Source organism: Gobio gobio, assembly GCF_949357685.1.
Source record: "Gobio gobio genome assembly, chromosome: 18".
NCBI lineage: Eukaryota > Metazoa > Chordata > Actinopteri > Cypriniformes > Gobionidae > Gobio > Gobio gobio.
Window position 1 is genome coordinate 5017094 of NC_137111.1, and position 21601 is coordinate 5038694.

At 43.5% G+C, this 21601-nt stretch overlaps 1 protein-coding gene across 2 annotated transcripts in view; it reads left to right on the top strand.

Annotated features, from left to right (window-relative positions):
- Window positions 1-21601, top strand: part of mlip (muscular LMNA-interacting protein) — a 60916-nt gene that overhangs the window by 20191 nt on the left and 19124 nt on the right. For both annotated transcript variants that reach the window (XM_079842861.1, XM_079842862.1), the window contains exons 3-11: window positions 5165-5296; window positions 6051-7742; window positions 8313-8384; window positions 8850-8930; window positions 10929-11012; window positions 11105-11164; window positions 11605-11655; window positions 13228-13272; window positions 17954-18082. In XM_079842861.1, coding sequence (XP_079698987.1) covers window positions 5165-5296; window positions 6051-7742; window positions 8313-8384; window positions 8850-8930; window positions 10929-11012; window positions 11105-11164; window positions 11605-11655; window positions 13228-13272; window positions 17954-18082 — 2346 coding nt within the window. The remainder of the gene's footprint in view (window positions 1-5164; window positions 5297-6050; window positions 7743-8312; window positions 8385-8849; window positions 8931-10928; window positions 11013-11104; window positions 11165-11604; window positions 11656-13227; window positions 13273-17953; window positions 18083-21601) is intronic.

Consider the following 21601-nt stretch of genomic DNA (forward strand, 5'->3'; position numbering starts at 1 on the left):
CTGAAATTTCCTAAACTTTGAAAAAGTACAACCTCATGAGCAGAGACATTTTTACCTGGTGGCATTTACCCAGTTGCCATACCCTAGCATTCAGACAAAACAGGGGAAATAAACAGCTCATGATGCTATTCGTTAGTTCTGTTACTTGAGTTGGCTTTTGGAAGAAATTGCAGCTTTGAAAAGCAAATTTAAACAGCCTAACGCCGTGTCCTAACCAGATGTGATGCAATAAGCAATTTGTCTGTCAAAAAATAAGGGTAACACTTTAGAATAATGGTCATTAGTTAACATTAGTTAATGTATTTACTAACATGAATTAACCATGAGCAGTACATTTGTTACTGTATTTGTTCATCTTTGTTAACGTTAGTTAATATAAATACAGCTGTTCATGGTTTGTTCATGTTAGTTCACAGTGCATTAACTAATGTTAACAAGATTTTAATAATACATTAGTAAATGTTGAAACTAACATTAACAAAGATTAATAAACGCTTTATAAGTGCAGTTCATTATTAGTTAATGTTAACTAATGTAGTTAACTAATGTTAACTAATGACCATTTTTCTAAAGTGTTAACAAAATAAGTACAATGTACTTATTGTGTTCATATTGTATTACAAAACACTTTTGCTGATATTGAGGTGGGATAGGGGTTAGGTGTGGTGTGGTGGTATGTGGTGGTATGGGTAGGTTTAGGGGTAAAGTTAGGGACAGGTGTGGTGGTATGGGTAGGTTTAGGGGTAAAGTTAGGGACAGGTGTGGTGGTATGAGTAAGTTTAAGGGCAGGTTAGGGACAGGTGTGGTGGTATGGGTTAATTTAAGGGTTAAGTTAGGGACAGGTATGGTGTTATGGGTTAGTTTAAGGGTTAAGTTAGGGACAGGTGTGGTGGTATGGGTTAGTTTAAGGGTAAAGTTAGGGACAGGTATGGTGTTATGGGTTAGTTTAAGGGTTAAGTTAGGGACAGGTGTGGAGGTATGGGTAAGATTAAGGGTAAAGTCAGGGACAGGTGTGGTGGTATGAGTAAGTTTAAGGGTGGGTTAGGGACAGGTGTGGTGGTATGAGTAAGTTTAAGGGTGGGTTAGGGACAGGTGTGGTGGTATGGGTAAGTTTAAGGGTAAAGTTAAGGACAGGTGTGGTGGTGTAGGTCAGTTTAAGGGTAGGTTCAGGGACAGGTGTGGTGGTAAGGGTCAGTTTAAGGGTAAAGCTAGAGACAAGTGTGGTGGTATGGGTCAGTTTAAGGGTAGGGTTAGGGACAGGTGTGGTGGTATGGGTCAGTTTAAGGGTAGGGTTAGGGACAGGTGTGGTGATATGGGTCAGTTTAAGGGTAAAGCTAGAGACAGGTGTGGTGGTATGGGTCAGTTTAAGGGTAGAGTTAGGGACAGGTGTGGTGGTATGGGTCAGTTTAAGGGTAAAGCTAGAGACAGGTGTGGTGGTATGGGTCAGTTTAAGGGTAGAGTTAGGGACAGGTGTGGTGGTATGGGTAAGTTTAAGGGTAAAGTTAGGGACAGGTGTGGTGGTATGGGTAAGTTTAAGGGTAGGGTTAGGGTCAGGTGTGGTGGTATGGGTAAGTATAAGGGTAGGGTAAGGGACAGGTGTGGTGGTATGGGTAAGTTTAAGGGTAGGGTTAGGGACAGGTGTGGTGTTATGGGTAAGTTTAAGGGTAAAGTTAGGGACAGGTGTGGTGGTATGGGTCAGTTTACGGGTAAAGTTAGGGACAGGTATGGTGGTATGGGTCAGTTTAAGGGTAGGGTTAGGGACAGGTGTGGTGATATGGGTCAGTTTAAGGGTAGGGTTAGGGACAGGTGTGGTGATATGGGTCAGTTTAAGGGTAGGGTTAGGGACAGGTGTGGTGGTGTGGGAAAGTTTAAGGGTAGGGTTAGGGACAGGTGTGGCATGGGTTAGTTTAAGGGTAAAGTTAGGGACAGGTGTGGTGGTATGGGTAGGTTTAAGGGTAGGGTTAGGGACAGGTGTGGTATGGGTAAGTTTAAGGGTAAAGTTAGGGACAGGTGTGGTGGTGTGGGTAAGTTTAAGGGTAAAGATAGGTACAGGTGTGGTGGTCTGGGTAAGTTTAAGGGTAGGGTTAGGGACAGGTGTGGCATGGGTTTGTTTAAGGGTAAAGTTAGGGACAGGTGTGGTGGTATGGGTAGGTTTAAGGGTAGGGTTAGGGACAGGTGTGGTGGTATGGGTAGGTTTAAGGATAGGGTTAGGGAAAGGTGTGGTGGTATGGGTAAGTTTAAGGGTAAAGTTAGGGACAGGTGTGGTGGTATGGGTAAGTTTAAGGGTAAAGTTAGGGACAGGTGTGGTGGTATGGGTTAGTTTAAGGGTAGGGTTAGGGACAGATGTGGTTTTATGGGTTAGTTTAAGGGTAGGGTTAGGGACAGGTGTGGTGATATGGGTATGTTTAAGGGTAAAGTTAGGGACAGGTGTGGTGGTATGAGTAAGTTTAAGGGTAAAGTTAGGGACAGGTGTGGTGGTATGGGTAAGTTTAAGGCTGAAGTTAGGGACAGGTGTGGTGGTATGGGTTAGTTTAAGGGTTGGGTTAGGGACAGGTGTGATTGTATGGGTATGTTTAAGGGTAGGGTTAGGGACAGGTGTGGTTTTATGGGTTAGTTTAAGGGTAGGGTTAGGGACAGGTGTGGTGGTATGGTTATGTTTAAGGGTAAAGTTAGGGACAGGTGTGGTGGTATGGGTAAGTTTAAGGGTAAAGTTAGGGACAGGTGTCGTGGTATGGGTAAGTTTAAGGGTAAAGTTAGGGACAGGTTTGGTGGTATGGGTAAGTTTAAGGGTAGGGTTAGGGACACGTGTGGTGGTGTGGGTAAGTTTAAGGGTAGGGTTAGGGACAGGTGTGACATGGGTTAGTTTAAGGGTAAAGTTAGGGACAGGTGTGGTGGTATGGGTAGATTTAAGGGTATGGTTAGGGACAGGTGTGGTGGTGTGGGTAAGTTTAAGGGTAAAGTTAGGGACAGGTGTGGTGGTATGGGTTAGTTTAAGGGTAAAGTTAGGGACAGGTGTGCTGGTATGGGTTAGTTTAAGGGTAAAGTTAGGGACAGTTGTGGTGTTATGGGTAAGTTTAAGGGTAGGGTTAGGGACAGGTGTGGTGGTATGGGTAAGTTTAAGGGTAGGGTTAGGGACAGTTGTGGCATGGGTTTGTTTAAGGGTAAAGTTAGGGACAGGTGTGATGGTGTGGGTAGGTTTAAGGGTAAAGTTAGGGACAGATGTGGTGGTGTGGGTAAGTTTAAGGGTAAAGTTAGGGACAGGTGTGGTGGTATGGGTAAGTTTAAGGGTAAAGTTAGGGACAGGTGTGGTGGTATGGGTCAGTTTAAGGGTAGGGTTAGGGACAGGTGTGGTGGTATGGGTAAGTTTAAGGGTAAAGTTAGGGACAGGTGTGGTGGTATGGGTAAGTTTAAGGGTAAAGTTAGGGACAGGTGTGGTGGTATGGGTTAGTTTAAGGGTAGGGTTAGGGACAGGTGTGGTGGTGTGGGTAAGTTTAAGGGTAAAGTTAGGGACAGGTGTGGTGGTATGAGTAAGTTTAAGGGTAAAGTTAGGGACAGGTGTGGTGGTATGGGTATGTTTAAGTGTAAAGTTAGGGACAGGTGTGGTGGTATGGGTAAGTTTAAGGGTAAAGTTAGGGACAGGTGTGGTGGTATGGGTTAGTTTAAGGGTAGGGTTAGGGACAGGTGTGGTGGTATGGGTATGTTTAAGGGTAAAGTTAGGGACAGGTGTGGTGGTATGGGTACGTTTAAGGGTAAATTTAGGGACAGGTGTGGTGGTATGGGTACGTTTAAGTGTAAAGTTAGGGACAGGTGTGGTGCTTGTTTTTTTAAAATAACATAAATAAAGTTCTATTTTCGACAAATGTAAAGGCCCTTTTAAACCAAAAGTGAAATGAATAATCCTCAGGTTGAATGAAATGCAAATTCACGCCTGTAGAGGGCACCATTAAAACCTTTCAGTTGTTTTGACATTCTGAATTGAAGAAGAATAGTTCATCATGCTTACTTAAGCAATAAAAAGATGAAATACAAGATGATGTTTATCTAAAGTTATGGTTGAAGTGGATCATCTAAGGTCAGCAGCAAAGACATTGGTTAATAAAATGAGATCAAATACAATGTATATTTGTAATTATAGCAGATTTGCGTAATATTCTGAGATTGCATTTCACTGTTTTTATTGATTTTGAGTAATACTGAATCTGTTTTTGTGTAAGTGAGATGAGTAAATGCCTGCTCATTTAGACAAGAACTAAAATAACCATCATGGTCACACACAGCACCTCTGCACTCACGATTTCTCTAAACATGGAGATGGTGGTCCAGTGGGTTAAACCATGGAACTGATACGCAGAAGGTTGCTGGTTCGATCCCAGCGGTGTCCTTGAGCAAGGCACTTTACTCCATGTTGCTCCAGGGGGATTGTCCCTGTATGAAGGGCACTGTAAGTCACTTTGGATAAAAGCGTCTGCCAAATGCATAAATATATAAATATAAATATGGAGGCAGGAGAGCTGTACCAGTCAATACATGGAAAAACAGTAACTTGTGTTATTAATTTGAAAAAGTAACTCAGGTATTTTGTAAATTTAAAAGTAATGCTACTAGTTACTTGAAAACAGTAATCTGATTACGTAACTTAAGTTACACTGTTAAGTTAAGTCAACACTGATTGCAGTAACACTTACTTTGATCTAAATAACATCAAACATGCGTTTGGAAAAGTCACATTTGGGTGAACTATTCCTTTAATTATCAAATACTGCACAAATCTGATAGGGAGACTTCAATGATTCCCAGACTCCCTTAGCAGAGGATGACCTACGTGTGTGTGTGTGTGTGTGTGTGTGTGTGTGTGTGTGTGTGTGTGTGTGTGTGAAAGGGAAAGGGAAAGGGAATGTGAAAGGCATTTGCTGAAGGGCTTGCACAATCAGGGTGGGTCATGTGTACTTGCATGTGAGCAATACATGAGGGACATGGACTTCTGGTAAAAAGATGTACAAGCTGGAACGGGAAACACACGCACACATAAATGCATTCACTAACTCTCTTACATCGTCAAGATGCTCAGAAGCTAGAAATAGCCATCTGTAGCAGAGACCTGCTTTGGGACAGCTGCCGTTTCAGCTTTGGTGTCGCTTAGTAACATTTCCTGTCCCAACGTCAGACTTCACGAGAGCCAGGGGGCTTTGAGAAGAGCATGGCAGAAGAGGGTGTCTACAAAGCCGAGGTTATTTACGTCCAAGACCCTGAAGAAGGCCAGCTTGGAGAAACGCTCAAGAACACCACTAACAGTGAGGTGAGTATTTTGGTATATTCTGTTAAACACAAACTCCTCTTGTTGAAGTAACTGCTGAACCAAATCAATTATATATAATAAATGCGTTATGACAGAATGACTTGAAAACAAGCTATTGACGCAATGGCATTTAAAGAAGTTTTTAGAGATGTTTGTAGAATACAATGTTCAAGTTGCTTTGGGATGTATTCTTAATATATTTTAGCCTGCTCTAATGGGAGCCATCATGATAATGAGTATGCTGATAACACGGCTGTTTTCTGTGTTGATCAGATGTAGTTGCAGTCCCCTGTTAATTAAACACACACATTAGGGTGCTTACACAGTAGATAAAGATCTGACCGAACAATTGATGGATAGGAACCTTTGTTGTGTCTAATTAGTCTGAGCCACTAGTGTTTATAAGAAGCTAAAAAATAATGACTGCTTTTAAACATGTTTCAAAGACTTCTCTCGCCAATGGCATGCCCAGTTATGGTCACTTAAACATAAATACCATCATGCATTTAGGGCTGGAATTACAAGCTTGACATTTGAGAAAGCACAATTAAACCTCCTTGCCTAAACTCTCAATGGTCAACAAGAGCCTCATATTGGACAACAAGATGCATCAAAAACAAACATGCCTATTAATAAACCCCAATGCAATCTTATTGTACAATGTTGTACAGTTTGCAGAATACAATTAGTCATCTTTGCAATCATTACTTAAATGAGTTCTGTTTATGGTTCTTTAATTGTCTTTCTTTCTCAGATTCTGTCAACTGACAATTTAACCCATAAACCACCCACCACTCTAGTTGGTCCTCACGCAGAATTTGGTAGCATAACTCCCGAGCCTAGCCCTGCCATGGAAACCACTTTTAGCAAACACCCTGGCATTTCTCATCTAGGCTTTCACAACACTTCAGTGGCTGCTGAGGTCAGCTCAGGTCTGTTTTTAAACAGCTCGACCCAGAGAGAGGAGGTCCTTAGTCCTGCCAGCTCCATGGATTTTCTCACATCCCCTGCTTCTTCTAAGGAGTCTATTCTCTCCGAGGGCTGGGACAAGGAGAGGAGCTGGTCAGCGCTCCACATGTTCTCAAGGGACGGTTCTCCTTGCCCCTTTAGTGGCACAGTTTCCCCATGTTCCTCCATAAGATCAGGGGCCTTCACACCCTCTGTGGTGCGAATCAAGCGGCTCTCTTTGGCTCCGGGCTCCAGTCTGCTGCAGATGTCGTCCGCTTGCGAAACACCCTGCTGTGACAGTCGGGCAACCTCGCCCTGTCCTCTTTCACCCCGTGCCCGGCACAGGACTCCTCCAACCCAACTCTCCCTGCTAACGGCTATCCTCAGGAAAGGCCGTCTCCCCATCCTGTCCTCTTCATCTCAAAGACCTTACACACCCTGCTGGCCCATCAGTCCAGTTAACATGTCCTCCTGTTTAGCGTGCTCAGCTGCCTCTTCTGTTGCGCCCATGAACGTGTCCAAAGCAAAGTCTTGTACCTCCATCGATAGGCCCTTTACAAAGTCTTTCCAGATTTTAAAGCCACAACTTTGGAAGCCAGAGCTGGTTAAGGCACCTGATGGAACCACACTTACGAAACCACCAGAAAGATTTGACTCATGCCGACATTTCACCAATAGTAGTAGCATTGCCTTATCTACAAATCACATGCCTTCGCCAAGCTTACCTGCAGTCCAGGCTGCCAATGCTCAACTATCTAAATCTGGTCCTAAGGGAAATCATCTGCCGGCAGTTCCTAGCTCTCTTTTGTGTAGCTCCTACTCCCGCACGAGGTCCTCATCTCCTAAATCAAGCTCTCTCTCATATCTCAGCAACGAGAACCATAAATTGTCATGGGATCGCCCTGAATCTATGGATCCAAACAAGTCAGCCGAATCTTTAGCATCCTCAATACATAATGATGAAACAAAATCCCATGATAGGTCAGAAAAATATTCATCGCCTCTGAAATCATCTGAGCTCTCCATTGAACCATATCTGAAACATATAGGAAGTTCATCTGACAATTTAGATTGCTCGGTACCAAAGCCTGCTCAAAATTCATGTAAATCTTCCTCCTCTCCTACTCTAAAACACAATTTTGAATCACACAGTAATTCCATGTCTCCAGTTTTAAGCCACAAAGAGGATGTCCAAAGCAGTCGCAAAAATGATGCCGAAAGAGTGCACCTATCATCCCCAGCCTTTAGGCTGTCTCCCTCTCCTAAACCCATGGGTCTCTCCCGCCTGCCCTACACGCCTCCAACCTCTCCTGCTTGTCCTCCAGTCTTCCTAAACTCCCGGTCCTCCACCCCAGATCACTGCACCCTCTCACCCTCCCCAGCGGTCCCAAGCCGTCAGCTTTCCCCCTCGCCCTCATACACCTTCTGTTCATCACCCTCTCCATCCCAATGGGGCAGCACACCAGACTGCGAAGATGGGGACAGTAAAAATAGAAAGGTACAGTGCATGCCCTTTTGCTGTTACCTGCAAGCTACTTGCATGCTCTACCACTGAGAAGTGGCAATCGTTCAAGGAGTGGCATGCCTTCCGCATCGCTGGGAAACATGATATGCATCATGCAAGAGCAGTAAATCTTTAGCAAAGGGCAAGTTTTGCATGTTTCGTGTGCCATTGGTTTGAACAATACATGCATGATATACCGCAGTAGATATGTTTGCTCGCCCATCTCTCTGGAGTACGATTTTACGTTTTGTCCACATAACATGTGAAAAGACTGAGATTTGGTGGTGTCTATGATGACCTTTAGTCAGAGGCATGGGTATATTGGCTATTTTATATTCATTAATTCATGCATGCATTATTTTCCCCATCAGGTTCCAATAAGGAGAACGAACTGATTTAGTACTGATAACTTTTCCCATGCAAAACCAACAATATTGTGACTGTTTCATGATAGGGAATTACTCATATACCACCTACTCTTATTGCATAGTACAACTGTAGATCATGTTGTTTAATTCTGCTTCCGACTTTTTATGACGTCTCAATCATTCTTCCCTAAAATAGACACACAGGATCAAATCCACCTACAAGGCACTCGCTGCTATTCCTACAAATACTCTGCTCCTGGAACAGCAGGTGAGCTGCTTTATCTAATTACTCTAAATGAGAGCTATTATTATTATTATACAATTAATAAATGGATCTCATTCAGTGTCAGTTTAAGCCATTGTATCAGTGTTTTAAAGAGATTAAAGAGCGCCCTTGGAAACCAATGGAGGAGGTTGAAATTGAATCATTGATTTCTTTCGTTGATGGACAGCAGAATGAAATTGTTCATAAGTGGTCAAAGGGAACCGCAACAGAACAAGCAGAATGAGTCATTCACATTGTATACCTCATTAGACATTATAGGAGAGGTTAAAATGTGCGGAACAGGGTCAGAACATAGTGGGATAATCAATATAAGATGCGAGCGGACTCACATCTTTGGGATTTAGTAGCTTCTACAGCCTCTTTCTACCCACTTGTTAAGGTCAAGAATATATTGCATCATTAAAAGATTAAAGCCTCATCTACATCTTAATTCTTTCCCTGCTGAAGGCTATAGATGAAGAGGTCAACAAGAAAGAGGATTCGCTCAACCCTGGAGACAACTATTCCTGGGAGGATCCTCATGCGGAGGTAGAATGAGACCCAAACACCTGAAATGGCTGGGTCTGATAGTATACCATGCAGGGATTTTGCCATATCGCTGTATATTTCAGTAGGCAAGACTGCTTTATATTATTTTACATGTGAAGCAACAAAGAAATATAAGAGACTGGGATGTGCGCCAATAAACTATCCTTATATTTGACTTTTTAAAACCTTGACGTGCATCTTTGCACTGATAAATTATCTTTTAATTAGCTTGTTCCCCGCTATTGGCGGAAATTTCTGTCATTTATGAGACGACGCTTCCCTGCCATTGACGGAAATTTACGGCTTTCCGTGATTTCACTGTTATGTGGTAGGGATGGGCGTATCGATATGAAATATCGATATATATCGATACTGATGTGAGCATCGAAATTTATCGATACACAAATAAAAAATATCGATACCAAGGTGAGTTTTTTTTTACCAGTAATTTAGTTTATTTAAAAAAGATTATTTAATGCATACAATACAAATAACCTATGTTACCAAATAGATGTGTAGTATAGGACTATTTTCCTGCTCATCTGAACCATGATCTGAACACACGCAAATGCTGCAAGACAGAACCAGTCAATCACAGAGAGAGTGTTCGCACACCGATGACACTGTATTTCAACTGAGCTGCGCTTCCCAAAACTATCATTAGAAACCATTGATTCTTTTGGAAACGCAGCCCAGAACAATACTCATCAGAAGACAAAAAACATATGTTTGAGTTATTTCACAATAAACAAATATCAATTGTAGCCAACATAGTGCAATGACACTCTTTAAATTTAATGTTGAAAGTTGATATTGATCATGTTCTATTCTGTAACTAATGTTAATATAAATCATGTCAGAATAAAAAGGTTGCATTTTATGGGTGCAATATCCTGTCACTGGCAGTCCCTTATGAAAATGAACCATGGTTTATTTGTTACTACAGTGACCATAGTTCAACTAGTATTTGTAAATGTCCATGGTTACCACTACAATTAAACATATTTTAATCATTTGTAAACAAAAACATGATCTAATAAGTTGCAGTTAAGGCATATTGAATGTTAAAATACCTTTCAAATATAATGTTAAGTGGATATATTTATCCATTTTACTCTTAGTAATTTTTAATAATTTAATACATGTAATAATTAAAAAGATCAGTTTAGAAGTATCATATCTGTATCGATATCGGTGATACTGGCCTTGAAAGTATCGGTATCGTATCGAAAACAAAATAAGTGGTATCGCCCATCCCTATTATACGGTAGGGGACGTTATTACGCATAATGCATATTTAATTTTTTAATAGGAAAATAATATCCTAATTATTAAAATCTATATTTAATTATTTAAATCTGTTTAAAAATAGGAATATATATAGACGCACATTATAGTTAAAATGGTTTTCTGTCTTGTGTTTTATCTCAAAATAAAGGATGTGATTTTATTCCACATGGAAATGACCGGAAATAAGTGAATACAGCCTCTTATTTACATGATGATGATTATTTTAACATGTATAATCACTGCCGTAATAACGGCCCATTTCAAAATTAACGTGCTTTTCTTCTTTTTATTTTTTGAGCGGTGATGAAATATATTGCTCTTGTAAATACTTGCCAGCATTTCAGTAATAAAAGTCTAGATCTTTAAAATGCATCCAAATTGCAGCGAAGTGCAACCGTACGGTGCTCTGTAGGTGTCAAAAAGGATATAAACAGTGAATTTTGAAGTGAAATATTCTTGAAAACTCAGAGATGTGGATTCGGACGGTAATTAAATCACCACACAACCTTGTGTTTGTCTGAAAACAGGAAATAATTCGGCCGGGGATTTTTACGTGGGTGGTGGGAGAAAAACACTGACATTCTGGACAATAAAATCACTGACTAGCCCCTGTCAATGATGACAATACCTTATGACCCCACGAGAAACAATTACCGTCCGAATAGGGCTTTAGTGGCTGATGTGTGAAAAGTGAAAGTGTGTGTGCAGATGTGCTCTCCCGCGCAGCTGCGTCAGCAGACCGCAGACCTGTACGCAACCATTGACGAAGTCCTGGAAGACTCCAGTCAAACAGTGAGCTGCCACCACAACACACTCTGCTCAAAGCAGTCCCAAACAATATTCCATTTGTCTACCAATTCTCATACTTTAATCTTTCTTTTCAGCGTCACTCAAACCATGTGAACAAAGCCACTGTGAAGTGTTTGGCAGCGGAGACATCAAGGGTATGTAATTAAAGATTGACACTGGGAATTATCTCATCTTCATTTTAATTATCCACAACGGAATGACATTCAGTCAAATTATAAATTATACCGCTTGTCTAGGAATAAAATATCAAATCAGTGCATCTTGGTCTTCGCCCAAGAATAAAACTTCGACTGAGCTATAGTAGAAAATCAAATAAAAAAAGAAAATAGATTGTCATATCGGTTTTTCTTGGAAGAGCTACAATTTCCTGATTATCTTCAAAGAATATCTCTGTCAGCAATATGAGATGAAGAATTCAATCAACGGTGATCAGTCTTAGCCAGGAACCTTTTATCCCCTGCTGTTCACACTCAGCTTGCCATTTTCATTACATACACTATACATGCTTTGAAAGTATGTGCCACTCTTTAACTGCTGAGTTCTGTATTTTTTCTCTTTTATTCTATTTCTATAGTCACAGACGTCGTCACCATCTCCAAAACTGTTGGGACGGGAAACAAGATATGTGAGTTTTTTCACTGATCTCTGTACATATATATGACCACAAACCAATCATGCGTCTCACGGGTATATTTGTGGCAATAGCCAATAATACATTGTATGGGTCAAAATTATCAATTTTTCTTTTATGCCAAAATCATTAGGATATTAAGTAAAAATTATGTTCCATGAAGATATTTTGTCAATTTCCTACCGTAAATATATACAAAATGTATTATTAGTTGTAATATGCATTGCTAAGGACTTAATTTGGACAACTTTAAAGGCGATTTAGATTTTTTTTAGATTTTCCAATAGTTGTATCTCGGCCAATCATAACAAACCGTACATTAATGGAAAGCTTATTTATTCAGCTTTCAGGTGCTTTATAAATCTCAATTTCAAAAAAATTTTATCCTAATGACTGGTTTTGTGGTCCAGGGTCACATTTTTATACTCAGGCTTCTGAAATACATAAATTATTCTTATTTTGTCCATCATATTGAAATGCCATCTCAGAGCTCTAGAAACTTTGCTACTGTAAGACTTTGATAACACATTTCCACAGATCCAATTCCACTATCCAAACTATTTTGAATGCCAGTGATTCTGAGCACACAAGCCAATCAAGAACCCATATTTCACACCTAGATTTTAGGTCCAAGAGAGTAACAAACTATTTATCCTACAGAAGTAACTAATTGGATGGATAGGGCCCTATTATACACTCGGCGCAATGTAACGCCAGGCGCGACACAAATGTTGCTAGTTTCAGTCGGACGCAGTTCTCATGTTCACGTCCAGCTCCACGTTGTTTAAATATCAAATGCACTGGCGCATCTGTTCACCCATGGGCGTCTGGTCTGAACACCAGGTGTGATCAGGAGCATTGTTGGAGCGTTGCTATTGTGAGGAACTGAAAACCACTGACCATTGACCAACACAAACCTGCTCTAAAGTCAATAGTGCAGTATTTTTGTGTTATTTAAAGGATGTGTTAGTAATATGAGGCTATAGGTGGTGCACAACACGCATACACTCTGATTATTACACACACAGGGATGCACAACAGCACACACACACATTTTTAAATATAAAAAAAAAAAAAAGGATTCCTCTCTGGAGAAGCGTTCAGTCTTTCCTCTCACATGTAAATAGCAATCAGTCATGGTGCGAGTGCAACTGGCTTTTAAAGGGAATGGGAGATGAGACTCTGACTGGTTATGCCCAAAACACACCCATAAATCATTAAGGGACTAGGGACAACCCTTTGGGACCATGCGGCAACCATTTTTCCCATCGTTAAACTAGCAAAAGTGGACCTAAGGGCACCTGTGCTTCAGACCATGCGCTCAGATCATTAAAATAGGGCCCATAGTCTTGGATGTCGACAAGAAAAGATATGGGGAAGCATTTTCTCCTTCCAAATGTTGACAAGACTTTTGCACATAAACTATGCACAACTGTATGGTTGCATTTTTAGATGCATTTTCCCTGCTGTACATGACCCTGTCAAAACAGACTTGAGAGCAGATATGCAGATGCATTTCATTACTCTTTTTATAGATGTCATGGGTAAAACCATCTTTTTTTCTAGGCAAGCTCTCCTTTTCAACCCTCTGGGACTACTGAAAAAACACTGGTAAGGATTTGTTTTGGTATGAAATCATCATATTTATTTGCATTGCAAATATTTACCTCAGTTTCTGCTAGATTACATGATTCAGTAGATATGTTTCCATTTAGAGTATAGAAACAAGCGAGATCATACAATGGAAGAGTCTGTCAGGATTATGTTGTTTCTTTCTTGTGTGTTTGTTTCATGTGCTTCAATTCAGTTTAGTCTTAAGTACCTCCTAGTTGGTCTTCTTACTAATTACATTGAGCTGTCTGTCATTAAGTTCCCTGTGTATTTATACTCCCTGTCTCATTCAGTTAATAGTCGGTTCTCGTCTTAATGTGAGTAGTTAATGTTATGTTACTATATGCCTTCATTTATGTTTATGTCATTTGTGTTTATTAAACAAGTTAATACTTGATCATCATGATTCTGTTAACTACCACATCAGTTGTAACAAAAGAACTGACCCATAAAATGGATAAAGACGACTGCGTTTCACAAAGTGGCTGGTCGCTGGAGGATTATGTGCAGGATTACCTGAAGCTCTATCATGAGGTATGCTGGGATGATGAAACTCTGAAACAGCGTTTCTGAATAGGGATGGACAATACACTTGGCCAGAGGCTGCTGTTGGGGGAGGATCACCATCCGCTCATCGAGTTCATCGACTACTCCTTGTGTGTGCTCTGATCCTCCCTCCATCCTCGAGGACAATGACACCATTATCTCTGACTCCCCAGGACTATCAACACCTCCAGCAGCCATCTCTTTGTCCGCTCCAGAGAAAACATTTTGTGTGTCCCGCAATGGATCCAGTGATGACGCCCATGCCCACCACAAGCTTGAACCCATCCATGCCTGGAGTTATAGCCACCCACAGAGTCCCCCCCGGAGCCTGAGCTGGTCTCCGCACCCATCCCGAGGCTGGAGCCGATCGCCAGATCCAGCAAGGAGTCAGGTCTGTTGAGACAGTTCTCAGATGAGCCAGTTGAGGACTGCTGGCTCATCAATTTCATCACGAAGCTCATCCCTCTCAAGCCAACTACACTCTCTCTACCCTAACCTGATGCCACCCAACATCCTGCCCACCCTATTGTCACTATCATCTCTGCTGATTCCATCAAATTCCCCAGACTTACCTGCTCCACTGGTCTCTCATAGCTGCTCGACTCCCCCCTCGCCGCTGATCCCTGCCAGCTCGTTGGCTCCACCTAGGTGTCTTATAAATAAATGTATAAATTACATTGCGCTGGTGTCATTTAACACCAGCACGACTCATCTGTGATGCAGATATCCTGACTACACCTCAGGCCACCAAGCCCAGTTCTCCACCTCAACTGGTCTGCCCTTCGGATCCTCCTTGGCTCTGCGCTCCCTCAACTCTGGTGTGGTAAACCATCACTAAGGCTCCACCGGGCTCCCTTGTCCCTCCAGCTTCACCTTGGTCTCCCTGGTTTCCTCCTTCCATCTTGTTCCACCATGGTCCTAGTTCTGCCAGGCCCCGCCTCCACCTCGGTCACACAACCTCACCTCGGCTCTCCAGGCCTGTGATATCATCCTTGTGGCTTTGCTAGGGTTTCCACCTTGTCCCGCTTCACCGCTGTCAGTCGACGCCCAGGCTCCGCCCTGTGAGACATTTAGGACTTCGCCTTGGCTCCTTCCTCCGCCTGTTCCACCATGGTGTTTCTTTCTGCTGTCCCCTGTACATCTCCGGCCTCTCTTCACCCTCCTCCTAAACCCCACCCTTTTTCCACAGCTGGACTTTTGCATTTGGAACGAGCAAGTGCCTTCTGGGAGGGAGGAGTACTTGTCAGGATTATGTTGTGTTTTGTGTTAGTTTCATTCCTGTGTGTTTGTTTCATGTGCTTCAGTTCAGTTTAGTCTTAATTACCTCCTACTTTCTCTGATCTAAGTGGCATAAAGGCTGATCTAAATGGCAGAGAAAATAAATACAGAACAATTATGCCGTGTTCTAAGAGCATATACTATATTCGTCATGACAAAAAGTGAAAGAAAAAAATCCAAGAACATCGTTGCAGGCTGTAAAAGTTTGTTATAGTAAGGTATACTTACTAAAAATATATAACACAAATGCAGTAACAAAAAAAATTGTCATTTACAATATTTCCAAAAATGCTGCATTTTTGAACACTTATGTTTTTGTATATAAGACATTCCATACCCAACAGTAGAAAACTAGGAAAAGCATTCAGTAAGATAAAGGATTTTCTAATCCAAAAGAATAGATACATTCTAGATTTATCTGTTTTAAAGCTGTCACAATTTGGTTCAAATGAAGATGATGAAAAAAGTTCAAACATGTTTCTACAAACTAGGTTCTTTAATAAACAAACTCAGAATATCCAAAGGCAACGTAACAGGGGGTCTGCACACAAACAATACCAGACAGCAACTGAATGAAAAAGAAGAACTTAAATACACAAGGTGATTTACTAAAATGACGACCAGCTGAGATGGATGAAATTAGTGTCCATGGTGACAGATTGTGGCGGGAAATAGAACACATGTGACAAACAAACTGAATGTCCATGAAAACTAAAACAAACCGAACATAATGCCCCATCCGAGTAGGCGCGACCTCGCGCCATAACAAGAACGAAATACACAGATGAGGGAAGGAGGGTAGAGGCTTAGGAGACGGGCGAGGAGCTGGAGTTGACGGTGGAAGCATCGATGGAGGAGTGGCCCGTGGAAACGCCCTTGGAGGAGTGGCTGGTGGAAGAATCCATGGCTGAGTAGACAGCCGACGAGAGCCCAGAGCACAGCGGGAGGCAGCCAGGATGAGGAGGCAGCCAGGATGAGGGTGACCCACGGTGGCACTGATGGAGGGAGGAGCCAAGATTAAAACTTGAGCCTGATGGACCGAGAGACCCAGTGACGTCGATGGACACAGAGAGACGGAGTCCCGGCAATGAGAGGCCGAGGTGCCTGGGGCCCAGTGGACCGAGACGACTCCGGTGTGAGCGAGTACCCCAGTGAAGCCTGAGGGATGGAGGAGCCCGGCAGAGATGTAGGGGTGGAGGGCTGTAGTAAAGTTGACAGCCCGGAAGTCTGTGGCAATCGTATTGCGATGACTGACCCAGATGGAGCTGGTGGGATGTGGGAACCGGGTAGAGCCGAAGGGACGACGGTCCTGGGCAGAGTCAAAGGGGTGAGGAGCCAGAGGGAAGCCGATTAGTCAATGGTCCGAGGTGGAGCTGAGGGCTCAGAGGGACGAGATGGAGACAGGGAATTCCCATGCCACTGCAGAGCTGGTGACTTGAAGTCCCAAGGTAGATCCAGGTTGTATGGCGTATCTACTGGATGAGCCGAAGGGCTGAGGGGAGCCAGCAAAGGCGGGGTCGAAGGAATGGCTGGCTCTGATGAAATAAACAGGAGAGGCAGGTTGGATGCAGAGACCAATTTGGAAAGGGACAGGTATGGTTGTGGCAAAGACAATATGATGGGGATTCCAGTGATGAAGATGAATTTTAAACGGCAGCAGAGGTTCATGGGTGGGAATCAGGATGGGAAGCATTACCTCTGAACTCCAGTCTATTAGCCAATCCTCCTCCAGCTCCACTAACACTCCGACTGGCTCGGATACGATGGCCGGCTCACACACCTGGTCAGCCGGGACCTCAGGCTTCTCTTCCTGAATGGACAAGGCTGCTGGCTCTGGCTCCTTAGCGGGCATTGGCTGGGTCTCTCAGTCTGTGGTGGGATCTGGCTTCATCTCTGCAGTGGCTATGGTTGCTGGGTCTAGGTCTGGGGTGGTGATGGATGGTAATTGGACACTGGCGGTGGGGTCCTCTTCTTCCTTGCCCACTGTGAAAGAAGATCCTTCCACTCATAAGGCAAAGTTGATATACTCGGCCAGTGTCCAGTAGGAGTTTCCTCTCAGACAAATAAAAATTGTAGCCCCTGAGGTCCAGAGAAAATTCCCCATAGGGGCTACATTTATGGAGGCAATCTCCATTCTTTTGTGTTCTGGTATTCTTTCACAATCTGGTTCAGATAAAGCTGATGAAAAAGTTTCTACAAACTAGGTTCTTTAATAAAACAAACTCAGAATATCCAAAGGCAACGTAACAGGGGGTCTGCACACAAACAATACCAGACAGATGAAAGATATTCCATAGTGTTGAATTGAATTCATATATTTAAGCAGAGAGCAGAACACATTGCCGTTCTAAAGTACTAGACGACACATACTAGGTCTTGGCTGTAGATTGGTAACACTTTCTATGAAGCCTGTATTTATAATGCATTATAATGGTATTCTTAATGCGTTTTAATACATGCATATTGCCTTATGATATGTTGTATCATCTGATAAATAATCATAACAACAGTTACATTATAATATTTACCTATTTTCTAGACGGAATAGATGAAGTCTGCATTTATAATGCATCATAAGGCTATTCTTAATGCATTATAATGCATGCATAATACAAACGTATAATGTGTTGTGTCATCTCATGAGTAAGTATGATAATTTATTACACACAATGAACATCATTTTATCCACTTAAATTATAATGGAGTATGGAACCTATTATAAGGTTGTTTATAAGGCATTATGAATGTATTATAATGCATTATAAATACAGGCCTCATAGAAAGCATTACTGAAATGTTTAACTGATTTTGTGAATTATTGATTTATATATATATATTTCTTGTTTATCTGTCTTAGACAAAGCCTGGAGTTATTAGACCAGTCACTGCAACATCCAGAGTTACAGATGATAAACATGATGAAGAATTCCACCCAAATCCTTTCAAGAGCCCTCACGAGAACAAATCCAGCCGCTACCAATACAAGGTGTGTTTCTCTGAAGAGTCATGCGCACTGAACACACACTCCACATCAAACTAACAGCATGTCATCATCACGTGTAGAATGAATGCAGGAAGAAACCTTTCATGTTGCACATAGTAATGGTGTGAAATTCATAACTTGAGCAGATGCACAAAAAGGGGATATATATATATATATATATATATATATATATATATATATATATATATATATATATATATATATATATATATATATATATATATAAAGAGCATATGCAACGCAGGCATGCCACATAAAGGTATGTGCTATAAAGCCTACAAATAACATTAAATAATAATAAAAGAAACGGAGAGTCTTTTCACACCAAGTGTAAATAGTGTGCCTTGCAAGTGCTATGTGCACTAGCTCCGCCTAACAATGCCTGGTTGGGCCAAACAATATTAAAAAACAACTTCAGTGGTGTAGTCAGTAAAGCGGATCTTAAGGATCTTGGTTTTGACGTGATCGACCTGGGTTCGAATCCGCCTTTTGCAGAGCTCGCTCTTCTCTCTTTCCCCATCACACATCGGAAAGGCATTTAATTTCAATACAAATTAAGAAAATGTTCTAAAAATGGAAATAAAGTACCTAACAAAATGTTTAATAATCATAAGAGCATATATTGGGTAGGGTCAACGTCAATGTTAGGGCTTTATCGTCCCATTAAGGCAGCATCCATTTAATAATTTTAATAAATATAATAATTTACACTGTGTTATTATTGCATCTTGTTAATTTACAACAATACTGAGGTGCAAATAGTGTGTATCTGTCAAAATAAAGTACAATTTGCATGTAATTACTATTTACACATATTTCAAATAACTACTTTTACATGGTGTAAATAGAATATATCACTATATTCACTTAGTAAATAGCATCTACAGCTGTTTGCACTTATGTGTCATCTATTGCTAAGATAATGTTATTTTCACTGAGTGTAAATATAATCTAGTTGCTTTTAACACTTGATGTAACGCTGCCTAAAAGAAAACCAAATGGGTTCATATGCATATTTCTGTTCCCCTTCGAGGGAACTCGAACTGCGTCATCGTGACGACACTCTGGGGAACGCCCCTTCGCGTAAAGCGTCTGAAGAAACTGTAGAATCAGCCCAATCCGATTGGTGTTGCGTGATGACGTCGTATGTGACGGCATACCCGGAAGATACAAAGAGACGTCTGAACGAAACAGAGATAGCTTTTTTGCTCTTCAGCGTGAGCGCTCTGTTTGTTCAGTCTGAAGGTGTTGTTGCAGTGAAAGTAAGTGAAATATATTTACTATGGCGAGCGAGCGTTTCAGGCTGTGTGTGCACCCGTGTCCGCGCTATATTACGGGCACGGACACACATCAGCTTTGTGTGCAGTGTCTCGGCGTGCAGCACGCCCAAGCCGCTCTTGAGGGGGCGGCTTGCGGTGATTGTGAACTGCTGCCGCTGAGGGTGCTGCGCTCGCGGCTGGCCGTCTTTGAGGAGACCGGTCAGCCTCGTGAGCCCCGCGGTTCTGGGCCTGCGTCTGTTGAGGCAGCGCGGCGCCGTAGATCGTGGGGCTCACAGCGGGATCTGTCAAGAGGATATGGGACTGCTGAGGCATCCTCCCTATCCTCCTCTGACGATTCTGATATCCTCCCGCCCCGTGTGGAAGCCCGCGATGCGGCTTCTTCCCGCGGGGCGGAGGATCCGATTCTCAGGCTGTCTGATTCTGAGGAATCAGACAATTTGAGGATCGAGGTGGATGATGTGGGGCTTTCGCCACCCCACACACCCGCTATTGAGGAGCTAGTGGAGGTTTTAGTCCGCGCTGTGGCCAAACTGAGTTTGGATTGGCCACAAGAAATAGTGGACATCCAGCCACCATCTAAGCTGGATGAACGCTTTTTCAGGCGTCGGGTTCAACCTCCACGGCGGGGTCTTCCTTTTTTCCCCGATCTGCATAACGAGTTGTGTAGATCGTGGGAAAAACCCTTCTCAGCCCGTGTAGCTAATCCCCCAGTACTTGATTTTGCTAATGTGCTGGGGACGGCTGAGTTGGGGTATGCAGCGTTGCCACAGGTGGAAGAGGCGCTTGCGGGCCACCTCTCACCCGGGGCCGCTGCATCATTGAAGGCTCCGTCGCTGCCCACTAAACCTTGCCGCGACACGTCCAAGTTAGTCGGCAGGGCTTTTAGTGCGGCAGGTCGAGCTGCTGGTTGTCTGCACACCATGGCGGTCCTGCAGGCATACCAAGCCGACCTCCTCAAAGAACTGGATGAGGGCGAGGGACCATCTCCGGATGACTTCACTGAGCTCAGGAAGGCAACGGATTTGTCTCTCCGCATTACCAAAGAGACGGCTCGCGCTGTGGGCCGCTCTATGGCTGGAATGGTATGCGTTGAGAGGCATCTCTGGCTGACGCTGTCGGGAATCAAGGAGAGAGAGAAACATTTTCTCCTTGATGCTCCGATCTCGCCTTCTGGCCTCTTCGGCGGGGCAGTGGATACTGTCGTCGAGAGGTTTCAGGAGGCGAGGAAGCAGTCAGCCGCCTTCCAGAAGTTCTTCCCTCGCCGCTCGGGCTCTGCAGTTACAGCAGGCCCGGGTGGGCAGCCCGGACCCTCATCCAGCGCATCACACCGCGATGCGCAGAGGCAGAGTGTCGCCTCCCGCGCCCCTCCCGAGGGAGCTTGGCAAAAGAGACGGCGCTCTCGCAGGAAGCCTTCTCAGCCTAAGAGCGACCTGAGGGACGTTATCCAGGCTAAGAAGGCTCCCAAGCGGTCCTAGCTTCGGCAGGACCGCTGAGAGTCGTCCCCCACAGGGTGGAGCGATCGAGGTCGTTTCCACTCTGGGACTCTCGGGGAATCGTTGCTGCGCTCCCGCCGTCCAAGACGTTTCGGGCCGCATCGGTTCCCTGCGCGCGCGCACTGAACCAGTCGCCTCCATTAGGACTTGCGACAGTTCAGCAGCCGCGTGCGCCTCACGGACCTCTTCCCCGACGACACCCTGCCGGTCAGCCGCTTCAGGGCGTTGGGGTAGGGGCTCGAATAACACCCGAGGCTGGCCTCGAGAGGCTAGTTCCCTTAGTAGATTATCTCGGCGCATGGTCATGCCTTCCGAGTATATCTGCATGGGCCCTGCGTACTGTGGAACGGGGTTACAGACTGCAGTTCGGTTTCCCTCCCCCGAAATTCAACGGGGTGGTTCGAACTGTGGTCGGTCCCGAGCAGGTGCGGGTGATGGAGCAAGAAGTACGCTCTCTGCTGGTCAAGGAGGCTATAGAGTATATTCCTCCACCAGACAGGGAGTCCGGGTTCTACAGCCGGTACTTCATAGTTCCCAAGAAGGATGGGGGGTTGCGTCCAATTCTAGATCTCAGGCACCTGAACCGGTCTCTGAGGAGATACAGGTTCAGGATGCTCACAATTCCAGCCATCGTGACTCAGATCCAGTTCGAGGACTGGTTCGTCACGATAGATCTGAAGGACGCATACTTCCATATCTCCATCCTTCCAGCTCACAGGAAGTTCCTG